General features: G+C 43.3%; 1 protein-coding gene across 1 annotated transcript in view; it reads left to right on the top strand.

Moving 5' to 3' along the window:
• Positions 1-18626, top strand: part of LOC147103254 (mannosyl-oligosaccharide 1,2-alpha-mannosidase IA-like) — a 216401-nt gene that overhangs the window by 135860 nt on the left and 61915 nt on the right. The window contains 1 exon segment of the mRNA XM_085962703.1: positions 14768-14861. Coding sequence (XP_085818829.1) covers positions 14768-14861 — 94 coding nt within the window.

The following is an 18626-nucleotide window of genomic DNA, read 5'->3' as shown; positions in this document are numbered from 1 at the left end:
AACAGAACCTCTTTTCGCCCTCTCACTCCCTCCACAAGAGCATGGAGGGAGTCGTCATCGAATCTTGGAGAAGCCTTGGCTCTTGAAGCAGTCATCTCGCTATCAGTAACACTGAGAAGCCGCAGAATGTGAATGAAACACCACAAGGCTGCATGGGCCCCTTAAATGCAGCTGAATCGAAGATGTCAGCAGAGGCGAGCAGCAGACCCGAACCCGCTGATTGGGCCGGGTAACGCGCACAGTGGGCTTAATAAGCCCAGTTAAGGCATAAGTGTTATTTCAGTGCGGCTGAAACCGGCAGTGGGACCGGAACCCGCCGACACGCCTCCTATGGCAAAATCGTGGTCCATTTGTCTGTTATGCAAGACATGTCAATGCCACCAGAGCTGTGTTTGTATAAACATGACTTGATGCTAGTCATGTTGACACATTGCAGCACTTTAGTATTTATCCCCCTGTTTTGTTGCTTCATTTTCCTGAGAGACCATTTATATGCCATTTGTGAAATTTTTCAAGATGTGCCAATGATAAAGAGTCCAGGGGCTGGATCTTGCCTCCATCTAGGAAAGCCAGGACACCAAGGAGATGAAGGAATTCTTACACAACATTCTTGGTTGTGAAGGTTATCAATGCAATCAAATGCAAATTCTTGCAAGCCAACAGTCTTGCTGTGCTTTGTAAAAATGTGGGGCTGTGGTGACAGACTTCTTATATTATACCAGGAAATTGATAGCTATCATGGCCAATACAGTCGGTCAAATGCTTAACTTGTGCCACGATTTGCACTCATTGCTTATCGCCAAGCAGAAGCAGTCTACTTTTTCAAAATCATAACCACGACGTTTTTGAATGCACTTACACAATTTTGCCACCTATAGCAATCAGAACAATCCTCCACTGATAAGCAAAATCTGACTGCATAGTGGACATTTCTGATAGACTGAATATATGGAACCTCTCAATGAATGGTGTGCACATTGGCTTCCTGTGCTTTGGTGGGAATGAACTTCAAGAAAATGCTGGCACTTTTGCTCTCTTGCTTTTCATCAACATTACTGATACTTTCTGGATTTGAAAGGGATTATTTAGGGACACAGTCTCCTGGTACCAATCATTCCTTGATATCTGCAGTGTTTGCAGGAACTCATGAGCTGAAGAAATGGGCCGTATGATTGTAATGAAAGAATGTGTTTGCATTGGAAACAGCCTGATTCCAAAAGCCTGACAGGAACAACATTTACCCCCTTTGCTCCATGTCCCTTGATACCCTTACCCAATATAAACCTATCAATCTCAGCCTTGACCCAGCTTAAATGTTGACATGGTCTCTGATTCAATCACTAACTCTGATGCATTCCACAACCTCACTAACTGCTGTGCAAAAAAAGGTTCTCCTGCTCTTTGTCCTAAGTCTCTTACACTTAATCTTGTATCTATGCCCCCTTGTTCTATACCCCTCACTCAATGGAAACAGTCCATTTCTATCTATTCTGGCCCTTCATAATTTTAAAACATTTTAAATGTTAGATCTTCCCTCTAACTCCATTTCTTGAAGCACCATTTCAACAACCTCTTTTCAAAAAGAGGGCTCACCCTCTACCCGCAGTGCTAAGCGTCATCACTTTTACCTGATCTAATGGCCCAGAATCTGCTGAAAAATTAACGGCATGTGAACGGCGCACGCCGTTATTAATGTGCAAATCGACCAACAACTTATGGTGAGAAAGAGATACCACGTGAATTGCAAATCGCCACAAGTTGCTGGTCAATTTGCGCCACTCCGCCGTTAGCTTCACAAAAATGACATCTCGCTTTTAACCTGTCCGTGATTTTCATGAAGTTGCTGCATTTGCAAATTAATTGCCCATTAAATGTGCCTCACAAAGTTAAGTCTAGTAATTCATAGAATGGTTACAGCACGGAAGGCCATTCGGCCCGTCGAGCCCGTGCCGACTCCCATCTAGTCCCACTCGCCCACCCTTTCCCCGTAGCCCTGCAAAAAAAAAATTCATTCAAATACTTATCCAACTCCCTTTTGAAAGATAAGATTGAGTCTGCCTCCACCAGGAAGTGCATTCCAGATCTTAACCACTCACTGCGTAAAAATGTTTTTCTTACGTCGCCTTTGGTTCTTTTGCCAATCATCTTAAATCTGTGTCTTCTGGTTCTCGACCCTTCAGCCAATGGGAACAGTTTCTCTCTAACTACTCTGTCTAGACCCCTCATGATTTTGAACACCTCTATCAAATCTCCTCTCAATCTTCTCTGCTCCAAGGAGAACAACCCCTGTATGTCCCATTGTTCACCAAGGTTCCTGTTGCCCTCACCACACCGTTATCAGCTCGCACTTCAGTAACTTTGTGGGCAATTTTTTTTTAAACCTATTAAAAGCGTAAGTACCCTTTTTAACGATGTGATAATTGTTAATGACAGCCAATCAACCTCACTTGCCCAGAGAGTGAACAATTACAAGTATGGAGTCTCATTCCTTCAGGTTCTGAATTATTGTTGGAGATTTTAAAACTGTTTTTAAAAAAAAAAAAAAAAAATTTTAATTCTTACTTGTCCTTTTTTTCACTCTCTGAATCCAATCTTTGTTTCCCTCTCTTTATTTCTCTTTCTGCACCTGATTTGACATTGAATTCACCCCATTTTAATTCACCTTCCTTCAGCCCTTCCTCTGTTTATTTCTCAATCCTTTAATCTCATTAGAGTCATAGAGTTTTACAGCACAGAAAGAGGCCCTTCGGCCCATCGTGTCTGCGCCGCCCATCCATCCCTGTCCAGTCTAATCCCATTTTCCAGCATTTGGTCCATAGCCTTGTATGCAATGGCATTTCAAGTGCTCATCCAAATGCTTCTTGAATGTTGTGAGGGTTCCTGCCTCTACCACCCTTTCAGGCATTGAGTTCCACATTCCAACCACCCTCTGGGTGAAAAAGTTCCTCCTCAAATCCCCTCTAAATCTCCTGCCCCTTACCCTGAATCTATGCCCCCTTGTTATTGACCCCCCTACTAAGGGGAAAAGTTCCTCTTTATCTACCCTATCTATGCCCCTCATCATTTTGTACACCTCAATCAGGTCCCCCCTCAGCCTTCTTTGCTCCAAGGAAAACAACCCCAGCCTGTCCAGCCTCTCTTCATAGCTGAGGCGCTCCATCCCAGGTAACATCCTGGTGAATCTTCTCTGCACCCTCTCCAAAGCAATCACATCCTTCCTATAGTGAGGCGACCAGAACTGCACACAGTACTCCAGCTGTGGCCTCACCAGCGTTTTGTACAGCTCCATCATAACCTCCCTGCTCTTATATTCTATGCCTCGGCTAATGAAGGCAAGTATCCCATATGCCTTTTTAACCACCTTATCTACCTGTTCCGCTGCCTTCAGGGATCTATGTACATGTACACCAAGGTCCCTCTGACCCTCTGTACTTCCTAGGGTCCTACCACTCATTGTGTATTCCCTTGCCTTATTTGTCCGTCCAAAATGCATCACCTCGCACTTTTCAGGGTTAAATTCCATTTGCCACTTTTCCGCCCATCTGACCAACCCGTTTATATCGTCCTGTAGCCTGAGGCTTTCCTCCTCACAATTTACCACCCCACCAATTTTCGTGTCATCTGCGAACTTACTGATCATACCTTTTACATTCTCATCCAAATCATTTATGTAGATCACAAACAACAAGGGACCCAGCACCGATCCCTGAGGTACCCCACTGGACACAGGCTTCCAGTCACAAAAGCAACCTTCGACCATCACCCTCTGCCTCCTGCCACTCAGCCAGTTTAGGATCCAACGCGCCAAGGCACCCTGGATCCCATGGGCTCTTACCTTCTTGACCAGTCTCCTATGCAGGACTTTGTCAAAAGCTTTACTGAAGTCCATGTAAACCACATCCACAGCATTTCCCTCATCCACCCCCCTAGTCACCCCCTCGAAAAATTCAATCAGATTTGTCAGACATGATTTACCCTTGACAAAGCCATGCTGACTATCCCCGATTAATCCATGCCTCTCCAAGTGGAGACTAATTTTGTCCCTCAGAATTTTTTCCAATAATTTCCCTACCACAGATGTTAGGCTCACTGGCCTGTAATTCCCTGGTTTATCCCTGCTACCCTGCTTGAATAATGGTACTACATTAGCTGTTCTCCAGTCCTCTGGTACATCCCCTCTGGCCAGAGAGGTTCTGAAAATTTGTGTCAGAGCCCCTGCAATCTCCTCCTTTGCCTCCCACAGCAGCCTGGGATACATCTCGTCCGGGCCTGGGGATTTATCCACTTTTTGGCCTGCTAAAACCGCTAGCACCTCCTCCCTCTCGATGCTAATATGTTCAAGTATGTCACAGCCCCCTTGCCCGATTTCTATGTCTGCATCATCTTTCTCCATAGTGAACACAGATGCAAAAAATTCATTTAAAACCCCGCCTACATCATCTGGCTCTACACACAGATTGCCACTTTGGTCCCTAATGGGCCCTACCCTTTCCCTGGTTATCCTCTTGCCCTTAATATACTTATAAAACATCTTAGGATTTTCCTTTATTTTGCTCGCCAGTGTTATTTCATGGCCCCTCCTAGCCCTCCTAATTTCTTTTTTAAGTATGCCCCTGCATTTTTTATACTCCTCTAGGGCTTCTTCCGTCTTTAGTCTTTTGTAACTGCCAAAAGCCCCCCTTTTATTTCTAATGCATTTTTGTATATCCCTTGTCATCCAAGGTTCCCTTTGCTTGTTGGTCCCACCCTTGACCTTTACAGGAACATGTTGGCGTTGTACTCTCTCTATTTCCCTTCTGAAAGTCTCCCACTGTTTTGATGCGGATTTTCCTATAAGTAGCTGCTCCCAGTCCAATTTGGCCAGATCCTGCCTTATCATATTAAAATCGGCCTTCCCCCAATTTAGAACCCTTATTTCCGGGCCGTCTTTGTCTTTTTCCATGACCACCTTAAATCTCACCGAATTGTGGTCACTGTCGCCAAAATGCTCTCCTACTGACACTTCCACCACTTGCCCGGCTACATTCCCCAGAATTAGGTCCAGTACCGCCCCCTCTCTTGTAGGACTTTCTACATGTTGGCTCAAAAAGCTCTCCTGGATGCACTTAAGAATTCTGCACCCTCTAAGCCTTTCACGCTCTGACTATCCCAATTTATATTGGGGAAGTTGAAATCCCCCACTATTATTACCCTATTATTTTCGCACTTTTCTGAGATTTGCCTACATATCTGTTCCTCTATCTCCCCCTGGCTGTCTGGGGGCCTATAGTACACTCCCAGCAAAGTGCTTGCCCCCTTTTTGTTTTTAAGTTCTACCTATATGGCCTCATTAGAGGAACCCGCTAATATATCATCCCTCCTTACAGCAGTAATTGACTCCTTAATTAATATTGCAACACCCCCTCCTCTTTTACACCCCCCTCTGTCTCGCCTGAAGATTCTATACCCCGGAATATTGAGCTGCCAGTCCTGACCCTCCCTCAACCATGTCTCCGTGATAGCAACAATATCGTACTCCCATGTGTTCAACAACAACTTCAGTTCATCCACCTTATTTGCAAGACTCCTTGCATTAAAATAAATGCCTTCCAGCCCTGCCATATTCCCTTTTGCCTTCACATATTTGCTTTGCCTTCCCAGCTGACTTATTTTTCCCTCTGTATTTGGCTGTAAATCACCCCTTACTATAGCTCCACTCTGTACCCCATCCCCCTGCCAAGTTAGTTTAAACCCCCCCCCAGCAGTGCTAGCAAACCTCCCCGCAAGGGTTAAGGAGATATCCTGTATGTCCTGTTGTTCACCAAGGTTCCAGGTGCCCTGTTGCCGTTATCAGCTCACACTTCCAGTAACTTTGTGGGCAAAATGTTTTAAAATCCAAACATGCACAAACAAGTCTAATTAACTGAGCATGCAGCAAGATGCCCCCTCCAGCAAAACCTGGGCTAATATTTCCAGGAAGCATCCAACAAAGTTCATCCAGCACAATATCCAAGCAAGAAATCACACCGAAGAGAGACCAAAGCTGACAGCCACCAAGTCGGCCTTTAAGCAGCTGCAGGCTTTAAAGAACTTGACATTCCTCCTAGAAAATAGATAGTCGCCCAGCTCCAGACCCTCCATGAGCCCGGCACACACCCCTGTTTTACTAGGCTCGGGAGCTTAGCATGAGTCAGGTTCAGGTGCTTCCAAGAGGAGTGCACATCCACTACTTTACGCAGTATTTACTCTCAGTCGCAGTAGGGAGAGGAATATCAACGCATCATGTGCGTTATATGAGCAATCGTACTAGCGTAAGCTACTTAACCAGCTAGCTTGAACAACGCAACACAGGGATGTAATTCATTCTACAGTAGAAGTAATACATTTTTATCAGAACAGCTGTTGATATTTCAAAGCTGTAGCAAGTATTCGAAACACAAACTTGTGACATTATTTGATAGCCCTGGTATGTAATTCATTTACATGGTAAATAGGTACACTAAGGCCTTAAAATTAAGGTATGCAATATTAGTGTACAGCTACTCGGTGAGCTTATACTAAATGCGTTTTCCAGTATTTTAACGGATGCAATAACTCATTAGTTAAAATAAATGAACAAAGGGATTTGTGTAATCTTTTTAAGCGTAACTTTAAGGCTTAGTTTTTATGTAGTCTTGCTTTAACAAGAATTTACTATAATAAGGATCCACTGTTTCATCTCGCTGTATTACATCAGGTGCCTCTTGGGCATGGAATAGGGCTCAGTGCTGAAATCAAAGTAGCATATTATTGGTGATATATACCAAGTTAGTGAATTGTGGATGAAAAGTATGTGAAGTATCTTTGTCATAAATGCTTCAAATTACTTTCACTGTGACACAAAAGGCAATACTGTACTTAATTCTTGTTTGGAACAAAGCACGCACAGCATGCTAATATTTTATGTGGAACTCTTTATCCAAACTTTCAACGTGAAATTTTCAAAGTTCAATTTCCCAGCATAACATCAGATCCCGGAGAAACGGCAGAAACAGCTGTTTGCACCATTTCTGCTAGGTTTCTTCCAATCTTCTGCTGAAGTTTTGGTGGTAAATTGGGAAAATCCCTGCGGAAATTTAACCCAAACCTATCTTGCTGTTTCAGTTGTTGGTCGACCTGCTGTGCATTTTTTGATTTTATTTCAGTGCGTCACCGATCGTGTTATTCTTTTTATCCCTATTTTAATTATTATTAGTGGCAATGTGAGTGTGACATGAATTATGATCAACTGAACCACAAGCACAACATTGCTGCTCTAATGCAAATACTTCCCAGAAAGCAGCATCAGGACTTGAATTGAATCATAAAAGTTACTGCACAAAAGGCCATTTGGTCTATTATCCCTCTGTCAGTAATAGCTATTCAACTCGATTGATTCCTGGGATGAGAGGGTTGTTTTATGAGGAGAGATTGAGTAGAATGGGCCTATATTCTCAGCCGTATAGAACAATGAGAGGTGATCTCATTGAAACATAAAATTCTTAGAGGGCTTGACAGGGCAGATGCTGAGAGGCTGTTTCCCCTGGCGGGAAAGTCTAGAACTAAGGGTCATAGGGGAGAATTTTATCCCCCAACCCCCTTCCGCTTTTAACGGGGGCGGGTTGGCAATTAAATATTATAATGAGGTTGCGTGCCTCATATTTAACCACCATTTTAAATTTAACCCTGGCCGACCAAGTTTTCCGGGCCTCGGGAAACCCGGCGGCTAAAGGGAAGTGAGGACTGCTGGATCCAGGAGGTAAGTGCCTTTCAACTTACCTGCTGGGTCCAGTTTACCTGCTTCACCCACCCCCCACAATCAGCCCGCCTCCCCCCCACCGACTCTTCTGATCGCCCCCCCACCGACTCTTCCGATCTCCCCGCCCCTGACTCTTCCGATCTCCCCGCCCCCGACTCTTCCGATCTCCCCGCCCCCGACTCTTCCGATCTCCCCGCCCCTGACTTTTCCGATCTCCCCGCCCCCGACGCTTCCGATCTCCCCGCCCCTGACTTTTCCGATCTCCCCGCCCCCGACGCTTCCGATCTCCCCGCCCCCTCCCCGCCGTAGCCGGTAAACCGTGACATAAAATGCTAATCAGGTCCTGCCATTAAACCCGTTCTTCCAGGTTTTCCGACCTCAAAGCAGCACCACGCCACCATCCCCCCCCCCACCCCCCCCAACCTCATAGTTAATATGTAGCTCATAGTCTCATGATAAGGCATCAGCCATTTAGGACTGAGATGAGAAATTTCTTCACTCAGAGGGTGGTGAATCTTTGGAATTCTCTACCCCAGAGGGCTGTGGATGCTCAGTCGTTGAGTATATTCAAGGCTGAGATCGATAGATTTTTGGACACTAAGGGATATGGGGATAGAGCGGGAAAGTGGAGTTGAGGTAGGAGATCAGCCATGATCTTATTGAATGGCAGAGCAGGCTCGAGGGGCCGAATGGCCTACTCCCGCTCCTATTTCTTATGTTCTTATGTAGAGCTATGTACTCTAATCCCATTCCTCTGCCCTTTCCCATATCCTTTTATACAAATCCTTTTCAAAAACTTGCCCAATTATCTTTTAAGTGATGTCAGTAGGCAGTTGTGGTAAAGCTTTTCATGTTCTAATAATTCTCTGTGAAACTATCCTTCTAACTACTCGCTTAATTCTTCCACTGGTAATCTTGTGTTTATGTCCATTTTACATTAGCCATCCCTCTTTCCACATGGCTCCATTCTTTTCAATACCATGTGCCCAAGTTTTTGTAACAAATAGCTTCTGCAAGCCACTAAACAGAAGCCTTCAGAAAATCCATACATCTAACATCCACTGCATTCCTTTTATCTATTCACTCTAATTCAGTTGCATTAGTCGAGCACAATTTTCCCTTGACATATTCTTGCAGACTATCCCTCTTTAGCCCATGCCTTTCTAAATGTTCACGAATTTCAACCCATATGTTGAGTTTACCTACAACCAAGGTAAGACTAACTGGTACATCATTTCCTGGCCAATCACTTTGCCCTTTCTTGAATAGAAGTGTAACATTCACCATCCTCCAATTCTTGTTTTCAAGGATTTTTGGAACATTATAGTTATCCATATCTGCTTCCCAAACTTCTTCAGTGTTCTGCAATACATATTCTTCAATATTCCTCTCCTTAGTGCCTGGGGAATCCCATTTATACCATTATATCTTACAATAGTTCCACATCATAGAATTTTAGAATAGCACAGCACTGAAGGAGGCCATTCGGCCCATCGAGTCTGCGCTAACTCTTTCGAAGAGCAATCCAGTTAGTCCCATTCCCCGGCTCTTTCCCCATATCCCTGCAATTTTTCTCCTTCATGTATTTATCCAATTCCCTTTTGAAATCTACTACTGAATCTGTTTCCGCCACCCTATCAAGCAGCGCATTCCAAATCCTAACCACTCGTTGCATAAAACAAGTTTTTCTTCGTGTCGCCTCTGGTTCTTTTGCCAATCACCTTAAACCTGTGCCCTCTAGTTATCGACCCTTCAGCCATTGGAAACAGTTTCTCTTTCTTTACTCTATCTAAACTCTTCATGATTTTAAACACCACTATCAAATCTCCTCTTACCCTTCTCTGCTTTAAGGAGAACAACCCCATGTAACTAATCCCTCATCCCTGGAACCATTCTAGTAAATCTCCTCTGCACCCTTCTCAAAGCCTTCACATCCTTCCTAAAGTGTGTTGCACAGAATTGGACACAATACTCCAGCTGAGGCCGAACTAGTGTTTTATATAGGTTTAGTGTAATTTCCTGGCTTTTGTACTCTATGCTTCTATTTATAAAACCCAGGATCCCATATGCTTTACTAACTGCTTTGTAACCTGTCCTGCCACCTTCAAAGATTTGTGCACAAATCCTCCTCTATTACGCCAATATTGTCACTGCCATCATCTTTTATAAAAACAAACTCAAAATATTTAGTTAATTATTTAATTACAAGTTGATAAGGCTGTTAAAAAGCATATGGTTTCTTGGCTTTATAAATAGAGGGATAGAGTACAAACGAAAGGAAGTTATGGTAAACCTTTATAAATCACTGGTTAGGCTTCAGCTAGACTATTGTCTAATTCTGGGCATCTCACTTTAGGAAGAATGTCAATGCCTTGGAGAGGGTGCAGAGGTGATTTACTACAATGGTGCCAGGGATGAGGGACTTCAGTTGTGCGGAGAGACTAGAGAAGCTGGGATTGTTCTCCTTAGAGCAGAGAAGGTTAAGGGGAGATTTAACAGAGGTTTTTAAAAATAATGGAGGTTTTGATACAGTAGATCGGGAGAAACTGTTGCCACTAGCAGGAGGGTCGATAACCAGAGGACACAAGATAATTGGCCAAAAAAAACCAGCGGGGAGATAAGGAGAAACATTTTTACGCAGCGAGTTGTTGTGGTCTGGATATTGCACTGCCTGAAAGGGCGGTGGAAGCAGATTCAATTGTAACTTTCAGAAGGGAATTGGATAAATACATGAAAAGAAGTTTGCAGGGCTATGGGAAAAGCCCATTCTGCTTTCTTACAACTCTTATCAAAATGCCCTTATGTGGCATATCCAGCATGGCAGCATGACCTAACCACACCTGGTTCCCATGCAATTTTATAATTCTGAGCTACAGAGTGCATGAAACAGTAGTCCTTTGATATGAGTGCAGCTGATTCACTCTTCAGTCATCCAGTTAGCTACCCGCCTACAAACTAAAGTAATCACGTTTCTCTTATGTTTTCTTTCCTAGCTCTCCAAAGATTCTTTAATTAAGTTTTAGTACCAGTCAGCACCATATATGGATATTTTCAAGGTTCAGAGACGATAAATTGAAACTATCACAACAATGCTCAGCGGCAGTGAGTAAAGCAAATCAGATGTTGGGATGTATTAAAAGGTCAATAGTGAGCCGAAATAGTGAGGTAATCCTGTCACTTTATAAATCATCGGTGCAACCGCACTTAGAATACTGTGTACAGTTCTGGTTGCCACAGTACAAAAAGGATATTGCAGGTATTGAAAGGATAGAGATGAGAGCGACCAGAATGATTGAAGGGGTGGAGGGATTGGATTAAAAGCAACGATTATGTAAATTGGGCATGTTCGCACTGGAAAACAGAAGGATGAGAGGTGATATGATTACAGTTTTTAGGATTCTAAAGGGACTAGATAATGTAGACCATGACGAGCTATTTTACCTTGTCCAGAACAGTAAAACCAGAGGCTTGAAGGGGGTAAAATCAAAACTAATCTCTGGAAAAATTTCAGTGAGCGAGTGGTGAATCTGTGGAACAGGCTCCCTAGGGAGATAGTGGAAGCAGTTAGTATTGATTCATTCAAATGCAAATTAGATAGATATCTTTCAGGAAAATAACATTTTGGGATACAGTGTATGAGTAATTTGAGACATGACGTGGTAAATGCAGCATGCTTGGGAGGAAAAAGGTCACTTTGGATCTATCGTTCCCAAAGCTCTGCACCACTGGGGTTTTCCTCGCGTCATGCCTGGGTCTGGTGTAGACTAATTGATAGAGATTGATTGCTATGATTAGTCAACAACTCTATTATCATTGTATCATGTGACTACCAAGATGGTAGAAGGCAAACTAGATGGACCTTGGTTTTTTTTCAATTCATAGGATTACATAGGATATACGGCACAGAAACAGGCCATTCGACCCAACCAATCCATGCCGGCGTTTATGCTCCACACGAAACTCCTCCCGTCTTTCCTCATCTAAATCTATCAGCATAACCCTCTATTCCCTTCTCCCTCATATGCTTGTCTAGCCTCCCCTTAAATGCATCTATACTATTTGCTTCAACCACTCCCTGTGGCAGCGAGTTCCACAATCTCACCACTCTTTGGGTAAAGAGGTTTCTTCTGAATTCCCTATTGGATTTCTTGGTGACTATCTTATATTGATGGCCTCTAGTTATGCTCTTCCCCACAAGTGGAAACATTCTCTCTCTATCCACTCTATCAACATTTTTCATAATTTTAAAGACCTCTATTAGGTCACCCCTCAGCCTTTTTTCAAGAGAAAAGAGACCCAGCCTATTCATCCTTTCCTAATATCTATACCCTATGTATTCCTATGCTCCTAATCATCAAAGTCTATAAAATGATAAAGGGATTTGATAAGGTAGATACTAAGAAACTATTTCCTCTGGTGGGGGAATCCAGAACAAGGGGGCATATTATTAAAATTATAGCTAGGCCATTTAGGAGTGAATTTGGATATTTAGAACTCTCTCCCAAAAGGCTGTGGATTAAGGGTCAATGGAAATTTTCAAGACAGATCATTAGATTTTTGTTAGGTAAGGGTATCAAGGGATATGGAAGCAAGGTGGGTAACTGGAGTTGAGGTACAGATCAGCCATAATCTAATTGAATAGCAAAACAGGCTCAAGGGGCTGAATGGCCTATTCCTGTTCCAATGTTCCTCTTTATCCCTGAGTAGCCCTACTTTTTAACTATACTTTTACTTTTTCTATGCTTATTAAAACCCTTAGTTATTTCAATAACAACAAGACTAAATGCTTACTTTTTTCATTTTACCTTTAAGCCCTTCTAAATTCCCCTTTCACCTTCCCACTATATCTAGATTTCTCATGGTTTTCTTTAGTGTTATTAACCCTAATTTTATCATATCTCCCTTTTAGGTTTCAGTTTAGTTCTCATTTCTGCATTTATCCTGTGAATTCTATTTGATGTACTCCCTTTTTGGCTTAAGGAATATATCTATTGTGTACTTTATCCTTATATTTGAAGATTCCCCACTCCTGCTCCATCGACCTGTTTGTGAACTTTTCTGCCTAGTTAATTTATCCCTTCTTATCTCATTGGACTTTGCCTTTTTTCAGTGCAGCAGGCTCTCTGTTATTCAATTCTATTTTTACTTTGAACCTAAGAATGTATTGGTCATTATTTTCCAACTGTCCTCCTACTCTTACAACAGTTATTTGCCCCATTTCATTTGCCAGTACTAAATCAAGCATTGCTATTTCATTTTTGGACTAGTGCCGTGGGACGTTTTACTAAGTTAAAGGTGCTATATAAATGCAAGTTGTTATTGTTGAAACATACTGATTGGAGAAGGGTTGGAAGTGATGTACCCAGGTGTGAGTTCCAGGTCCACTTTTGTTTCAGTATACATAGGTGATTTGCACTTGGGCATCAGGAGCACAATCTCAAAATTTGCTGATGACACAAAGGTTTGAGAAAGAGGAGGACTGTAAAAAAAACTTCAGGAGGACTTAGACAGTTTAGCAGAATGGGCAGACAGGTGACAGATGTATCTTAATATGGAGAAGTGTGAGGTAGTACGTTTTGGGCCAAAAAACAAGGAATGGGGCTACATACTCAGTGGAAAGATGCTAAAGGGCCAATGAACAATGTGACCTAGAGGTTCAAATACATATTCTCTGAAAGTACGAGTGCAGGTAAATTAGGTCATGAAAAGGGTCAATAACATTTTGGATTTTATAAATCGTTATCATCCGAAAACACAACGTCAGGTTCCACATGTACACTGACGACACCCAGCTCTACCTCACCACCACCTCTTTCGATCCCTCCACTGCCTCTGATTTGTCACACTGCTTGTCTGACATCCAGTATTGGATGAACATCCTTGTTTTCAAATCTCTCCATTGCCTCGCCCCTCCCTATCCCTGTAACCCCCTCCAGCCCTACAACCCTCCCAAGATCTCTGCCTTCCTCTTACGCATCCCCGATTAACATCACTCCACCATCGGTGGAAATTCCTTCAGCTGCCTGGCCCTAAACTCTGGTATTCCCTCCTTAAACCTCTCTACCTCTCTCTCCTCCTTTAAGACACTCCTTAAAGCTTACCTCTTTGACCAAGCTTTTGTTTACCTGTCCTAATATCTCCTTATTTTTCACGGTGTCAAATTTTGTTTGATAACACTCCTTAAAGTGCCTTGGGAAGTTTTGCTACTTTAAAGACGCTATATAAATGCACATTGTTGCTGTTATGAGGAGACACTTTGAGATACTGGGACTATATCCACTGGAGCAGAGTAAGCCAAGGGGGGATTTAATTGAATATTTTTAATCGGGTAAACAGGGTTATGCTGTTTTGTCTGGTTGGTGAGTCAGAAAGAGAACAAAGAGGTTAGGAGAAATTTCTTTACATAGAATCTGTTATAGGGAGTGGTTGAGGCAGAAACAAATGCATCTTTTAAAGGAAAATTGAATAAATGTTTGAGACAGAGGAAAAGTAAAATGGGATTATAGCAGTGCTTTAGCAACGGGCCAGCACAGATACCATGGGATGAATGGTTTCCTTCTATGCTGTAAGCTTCCATGGTTCTATCTAGGAAGCAAGTCTTGGATACAGTCTAAAAACTGTTCCTGACTTTTACCACATGCATTACCTTTATCCCAGTCTATCTGGGATATTTCAGATACCCAATGTTATTGCTTTGTTGTTAATTATTTATTTTAACTGTCTGCAGATCCCTATGCCTCCCAACTTCTCCATTTAAAATCGTACCATTTAAGGTATATTTTCTTTCCACTTTCTCACTACATCAAATATGTAGTTTTATCAGTCCCATCAGTAGTGCTTTACCACAGATTATTTATGTAATTTTCCCTATAATGGCAAGGTGTTAAACTACAACAGTTTAAAAAATCAAATAGGTAGGCACTAACCCATTATTGTGGTATATTATGCAGCAAAAACATTATATGGCTTCTAAAAAACACAGTGGTTAAACTTGAATTTGTATATTTTCAGGTGATGACAATCCGGAAAGTTCTGAATCGACTGGAAAAACCTCACGGGCTTTACCCCAATTATCTGAGCCCTGTTACTGGTCACTGGGGGCAGCGTAAGTAGCAGTATAAGTTCATCAGCACTGTCTCTCACTTCCATGATTAAATTTCCAAATTTCACCTGTTGACTTCTCAACCACATAGAAGAAACCATTTTGGTGAGATTGTAGCTGAGTAAAAATTGCTGTATTTAAAGAATGAAATATAATAAGGATGAAAGATAGCTATACAGGCATCGATTTTAGCTCCAGGCGAGTTTTGGGCGGGTGGGGAAGAGGTGAGTTGGAAATTTACCTGCTGCTCTAGAAATCAGGCTGAATTATTTTCACTCCTGGGGCTCACTAACATGCTGCCAATGCACATCCCGCCTGGAATGGGCAAGAGGTGACTGGGGAACAGCTTCCGGCTTGTGGATAATCAGTCGGCTCATTGCCATCTGCCAACATGCAGGTAGGAGCGGGGAAGACCTCGCGGGAGGAAAACTAGGATTCAGGGCAGGGGAGGCCTAAACTTTCCTTGTGGGGCCCAGAGGAGCACTCCTCTTCCTGTCCCCACAAAGAAAACTGATAAGCTTACCTTTCAAGGTTTCTTCACGTCCTGATCCTTTTCTGACCTGGTTCAGCCTGATGTGAAAACCACAGCAGCTTCCGGGCTTAGGCCAGAGTTAAAATTGCAGTCAGGCCCCAACTGTGTATTTACAGAAGAAGCCCATTGGCTTTGGGTGGGGGGCTTAGCTGCCCATCCAGAAGCTTACATAAAAATTGCAGTTGGCAGGATCTAGGCAGCTCGAGGGCGGATAAGTAACCTGGGTGATTTTAACTGCCCACCCGCCTGGTTTCCCCCAGGGGGGTGGGGATAAAATCGTCCCTTCTGTTTGCTAAATTTTAAACAAAATTCAAATTGACTAAAATTATCACGATTTTCCCATTGATAATTAGTTTTAATCTGAGAATGGTGTTGATTTATGAACCTGTATTGCACATTTTACACAGAAATATATTGAGGTTACAACATGAAAACAGGCAATTTGGCCCAACCAGCCCAATTTGGCGTTAACCCTCCGTACGAGCAAATAGTCATTAACTCATTTATTCGCCCCCTTTCCATATTCTTTTTGTCCCTTTTTCCTTCACCTATCCAATCTAATCTTAAATGTTGACATAGGGGCAATTTTAATCCACCCTGCCTGGTAGCAATGAGGCGGCCAAACAGTTAAAATTGACTATGAAAACTTACCACCCCATTCCCACTTAATTGCCGCCCACTGCCAGCTTAACTGGGCCCATTTTTAAGCGGCCAGGGTGCTCACCTGACACAGGTGGAGCCTCTTAATACATGCAGACCGGTTCCTATGATGTCATTAGGACCCCGGTGGCATTTTAACTGCCGTTGTCTGGGGCGCCCCCAATGACCGCTCTGCTCAAAGAAACCGGGTCTGCGGCAACAAGTGGGAGAGGAAGTCTACCCATGAATCACAGGACCAAGATTCTGCTCTGTGTTCATCTGCCACAAATCCCTTGATCTCGCCTCCTGTGCCACTTGTATTTTCACTTCCATGCTCCAGTTCAAATACTTCTACCTGGGTGGAATTAGATAGTGCTAGTGAGAATGAGGCACTGGGTGATTCACAACACGAGGGAGCTGGAGGAGTAGGTAAGAATGTGCCACCTTCCAAGCAGAGAAGGGTGCCCTTGGTTCAGAGCCATGGGATTCAGATCTCATGTGATCCTTCAAATTGTGGGCGTGAAGTCAGTAAAGGGTGTGAGCTATGGAGAGCTTAGTGATTAGTTGGCAGCCCAAAAAGATAAGTATCCTCTTTAACTTATTTGATTGCTTTTGCTCCAAATTCACTCACTCAGTAAAGTGCAAGTACATCTGCCCAGCAGCATGGCACTCAGTGCATTGACGCTGGTATTTTGCGCAGAAGCATTTCCAGCATGAACCAAGATAACACGTGTTTCTCTTTGCGTAACCTTCTTTCAAGATGATATACCCACCATATGACGAACAGGAAGTTGGGCCATCTTGTGAGCATCCCTCATGCACTCCTAACCATGCAGGCACCAGCTCAGAGATATCTAATATTCACCTTGGGGGAATCAGAAATAGATCAGGATGGAGCATCTGGTGAAGCACACAGCACAAGTCAGGAGGAGCAAGCTGAGGTGACATCAGAGAGCTGACAGTAAAGTGGATGCACCTTTTTTGGAATGTATGGGGAGATTTTGTACTTCTGCACTTCTGTCACATCACGTATCAGGAAATTGCAAGCCCCAGCTCATGATTTACCATCCATCAATTTATCCCGTAGTGTGTCCATTTATTTTCAGAAAAGACATATTGGGACATATTTTGCGGTCAGCCGTTCGTTATACTTGCACTTGCCCATAGACTTTTTATGGGTTTTTGCACTGGAAGTTCCTGTTAGCCAACTAACTAAAAAATGCAGCGCCCTCTACAGAGCATCTGTGACCTGTGTGAACAGGGCAAGCAACTGTGTATCTCCTTAACCAATTAGATTGAAGAATCATTAATGAGCAACGTAGAGTCTGAACCAGTAAGTGTCAGTTAGAATATTTAATTAAATGTCACGGAAATATTCGGTTGGTTAGCGCCTCCCGGGGGGTGCTAACGGGGCGCTAGGAACTTAGCGCCCGCGCGCGGCGATTGGGCTTCATAAACAGAGGTATTGAGTACAAAAGTAGAGAAGTTATGCTGAACCTTTATAAAGCGCTAGTTAGGCCACAACTGGAGTATTGCGTCCAGTTCTGGTCACCACACTTTAGGAAGGATGTGAAGGCCCTTGAGAGGGTGCAGAGGAGATTTACCAGAATGGTTCCGGGGATGGGGGATCTTAGCTAAAGAACAGGTTGGAGAAGCTGGAATTGTTTTCATTAGAGCAAAGGAGGTTGAGGGGCTGAGGTACTAAATGAATACTTTGCATTGGTGTTTACCAAGGAAGAGGACTTTTCCAAAGCTACAGTAAACGAGGAGGTTGTCGAGATGCTGGATGAGATAAAAATAGATAAAGAGGAGGTACTAGAAAGGCTAGTGGTACTTAAAGTGGATAAGCCACCCGGTCCAGATGGGATGCATCCTAGGCTGCTGAGGAAAATAAGGGTCGAAAATGCAGAGGTACTGGCCACAATCTTCCAATCTTCCTTAGATACAGGGGTGGTGCCAGAAGACTGGAGGATTGCAAATGTAACTCGCTTGTTCCAAAAAGGGGAGAGGATGAACCTGGCAATTACAGGCCAGTCAGTTTAACGTCGGTGGTGGGGAAGCTTTTAGAAACAATAATCCGTGAGAAAATTAACAGCCACTTTGACAAGCGTGGACTAATAAAGGAGAGCCAGCATGGATTTGTTAAGGGCAAATCATGTTTGACCAACTTGATTGAGTTTTTTGATGAGAAAAGAAAGTCTTGCATTTCTATAGCGGCTTTCATGACCACCGGACGTCCCAAAGCGCTTTACAGCCAATTAAGTAATTTTGAAGTGTAGTCACTGTTGTAACGTAGGAAACGCGGCAGCCAATTTGTGCACAGCAAGCTCCCACAAACAGCAATGTGATAATGACCAGATAACCTGTTTTTGTCATGTTGATTGAGTGCCAGGACACCGGGGATAGCTCCCCTGCTCTTCTTCGAAATAGTGCCATGGCATCTTTTACGTCCACCTGAGAGAGCAGACGGGACCTCGGTTTGACGTCTCATCCGAAAGGCAACACCTCCAACAGTACAACACTCCCTCAGCACTGCACTGGAGTGTTAGCCTAAATTTTTGTGCTCAGGTCCCTGGAGCGGGACTTGAACCTACAAC

Source organism: Somniosus microcephalus, chromosome 20 (assembly GCF_052327205.1).
Source record: "Somniosus microcephalus isolate GS21.2 chromosome 20, FLI_Smic_1.0, whole genome shotgun sequence".
Classification (NCBI taxonomy): Eukaryota; Metazoa; Chordata; class Chondrichthyes; order Squaliformes; family Somniosidae; genus Somniosus; species Somniosus microcephalus.
Note: the sequence above shows the minus strand (reverse complement) of the source record. Positions and strands in the feature narration are given on the sequence as shown.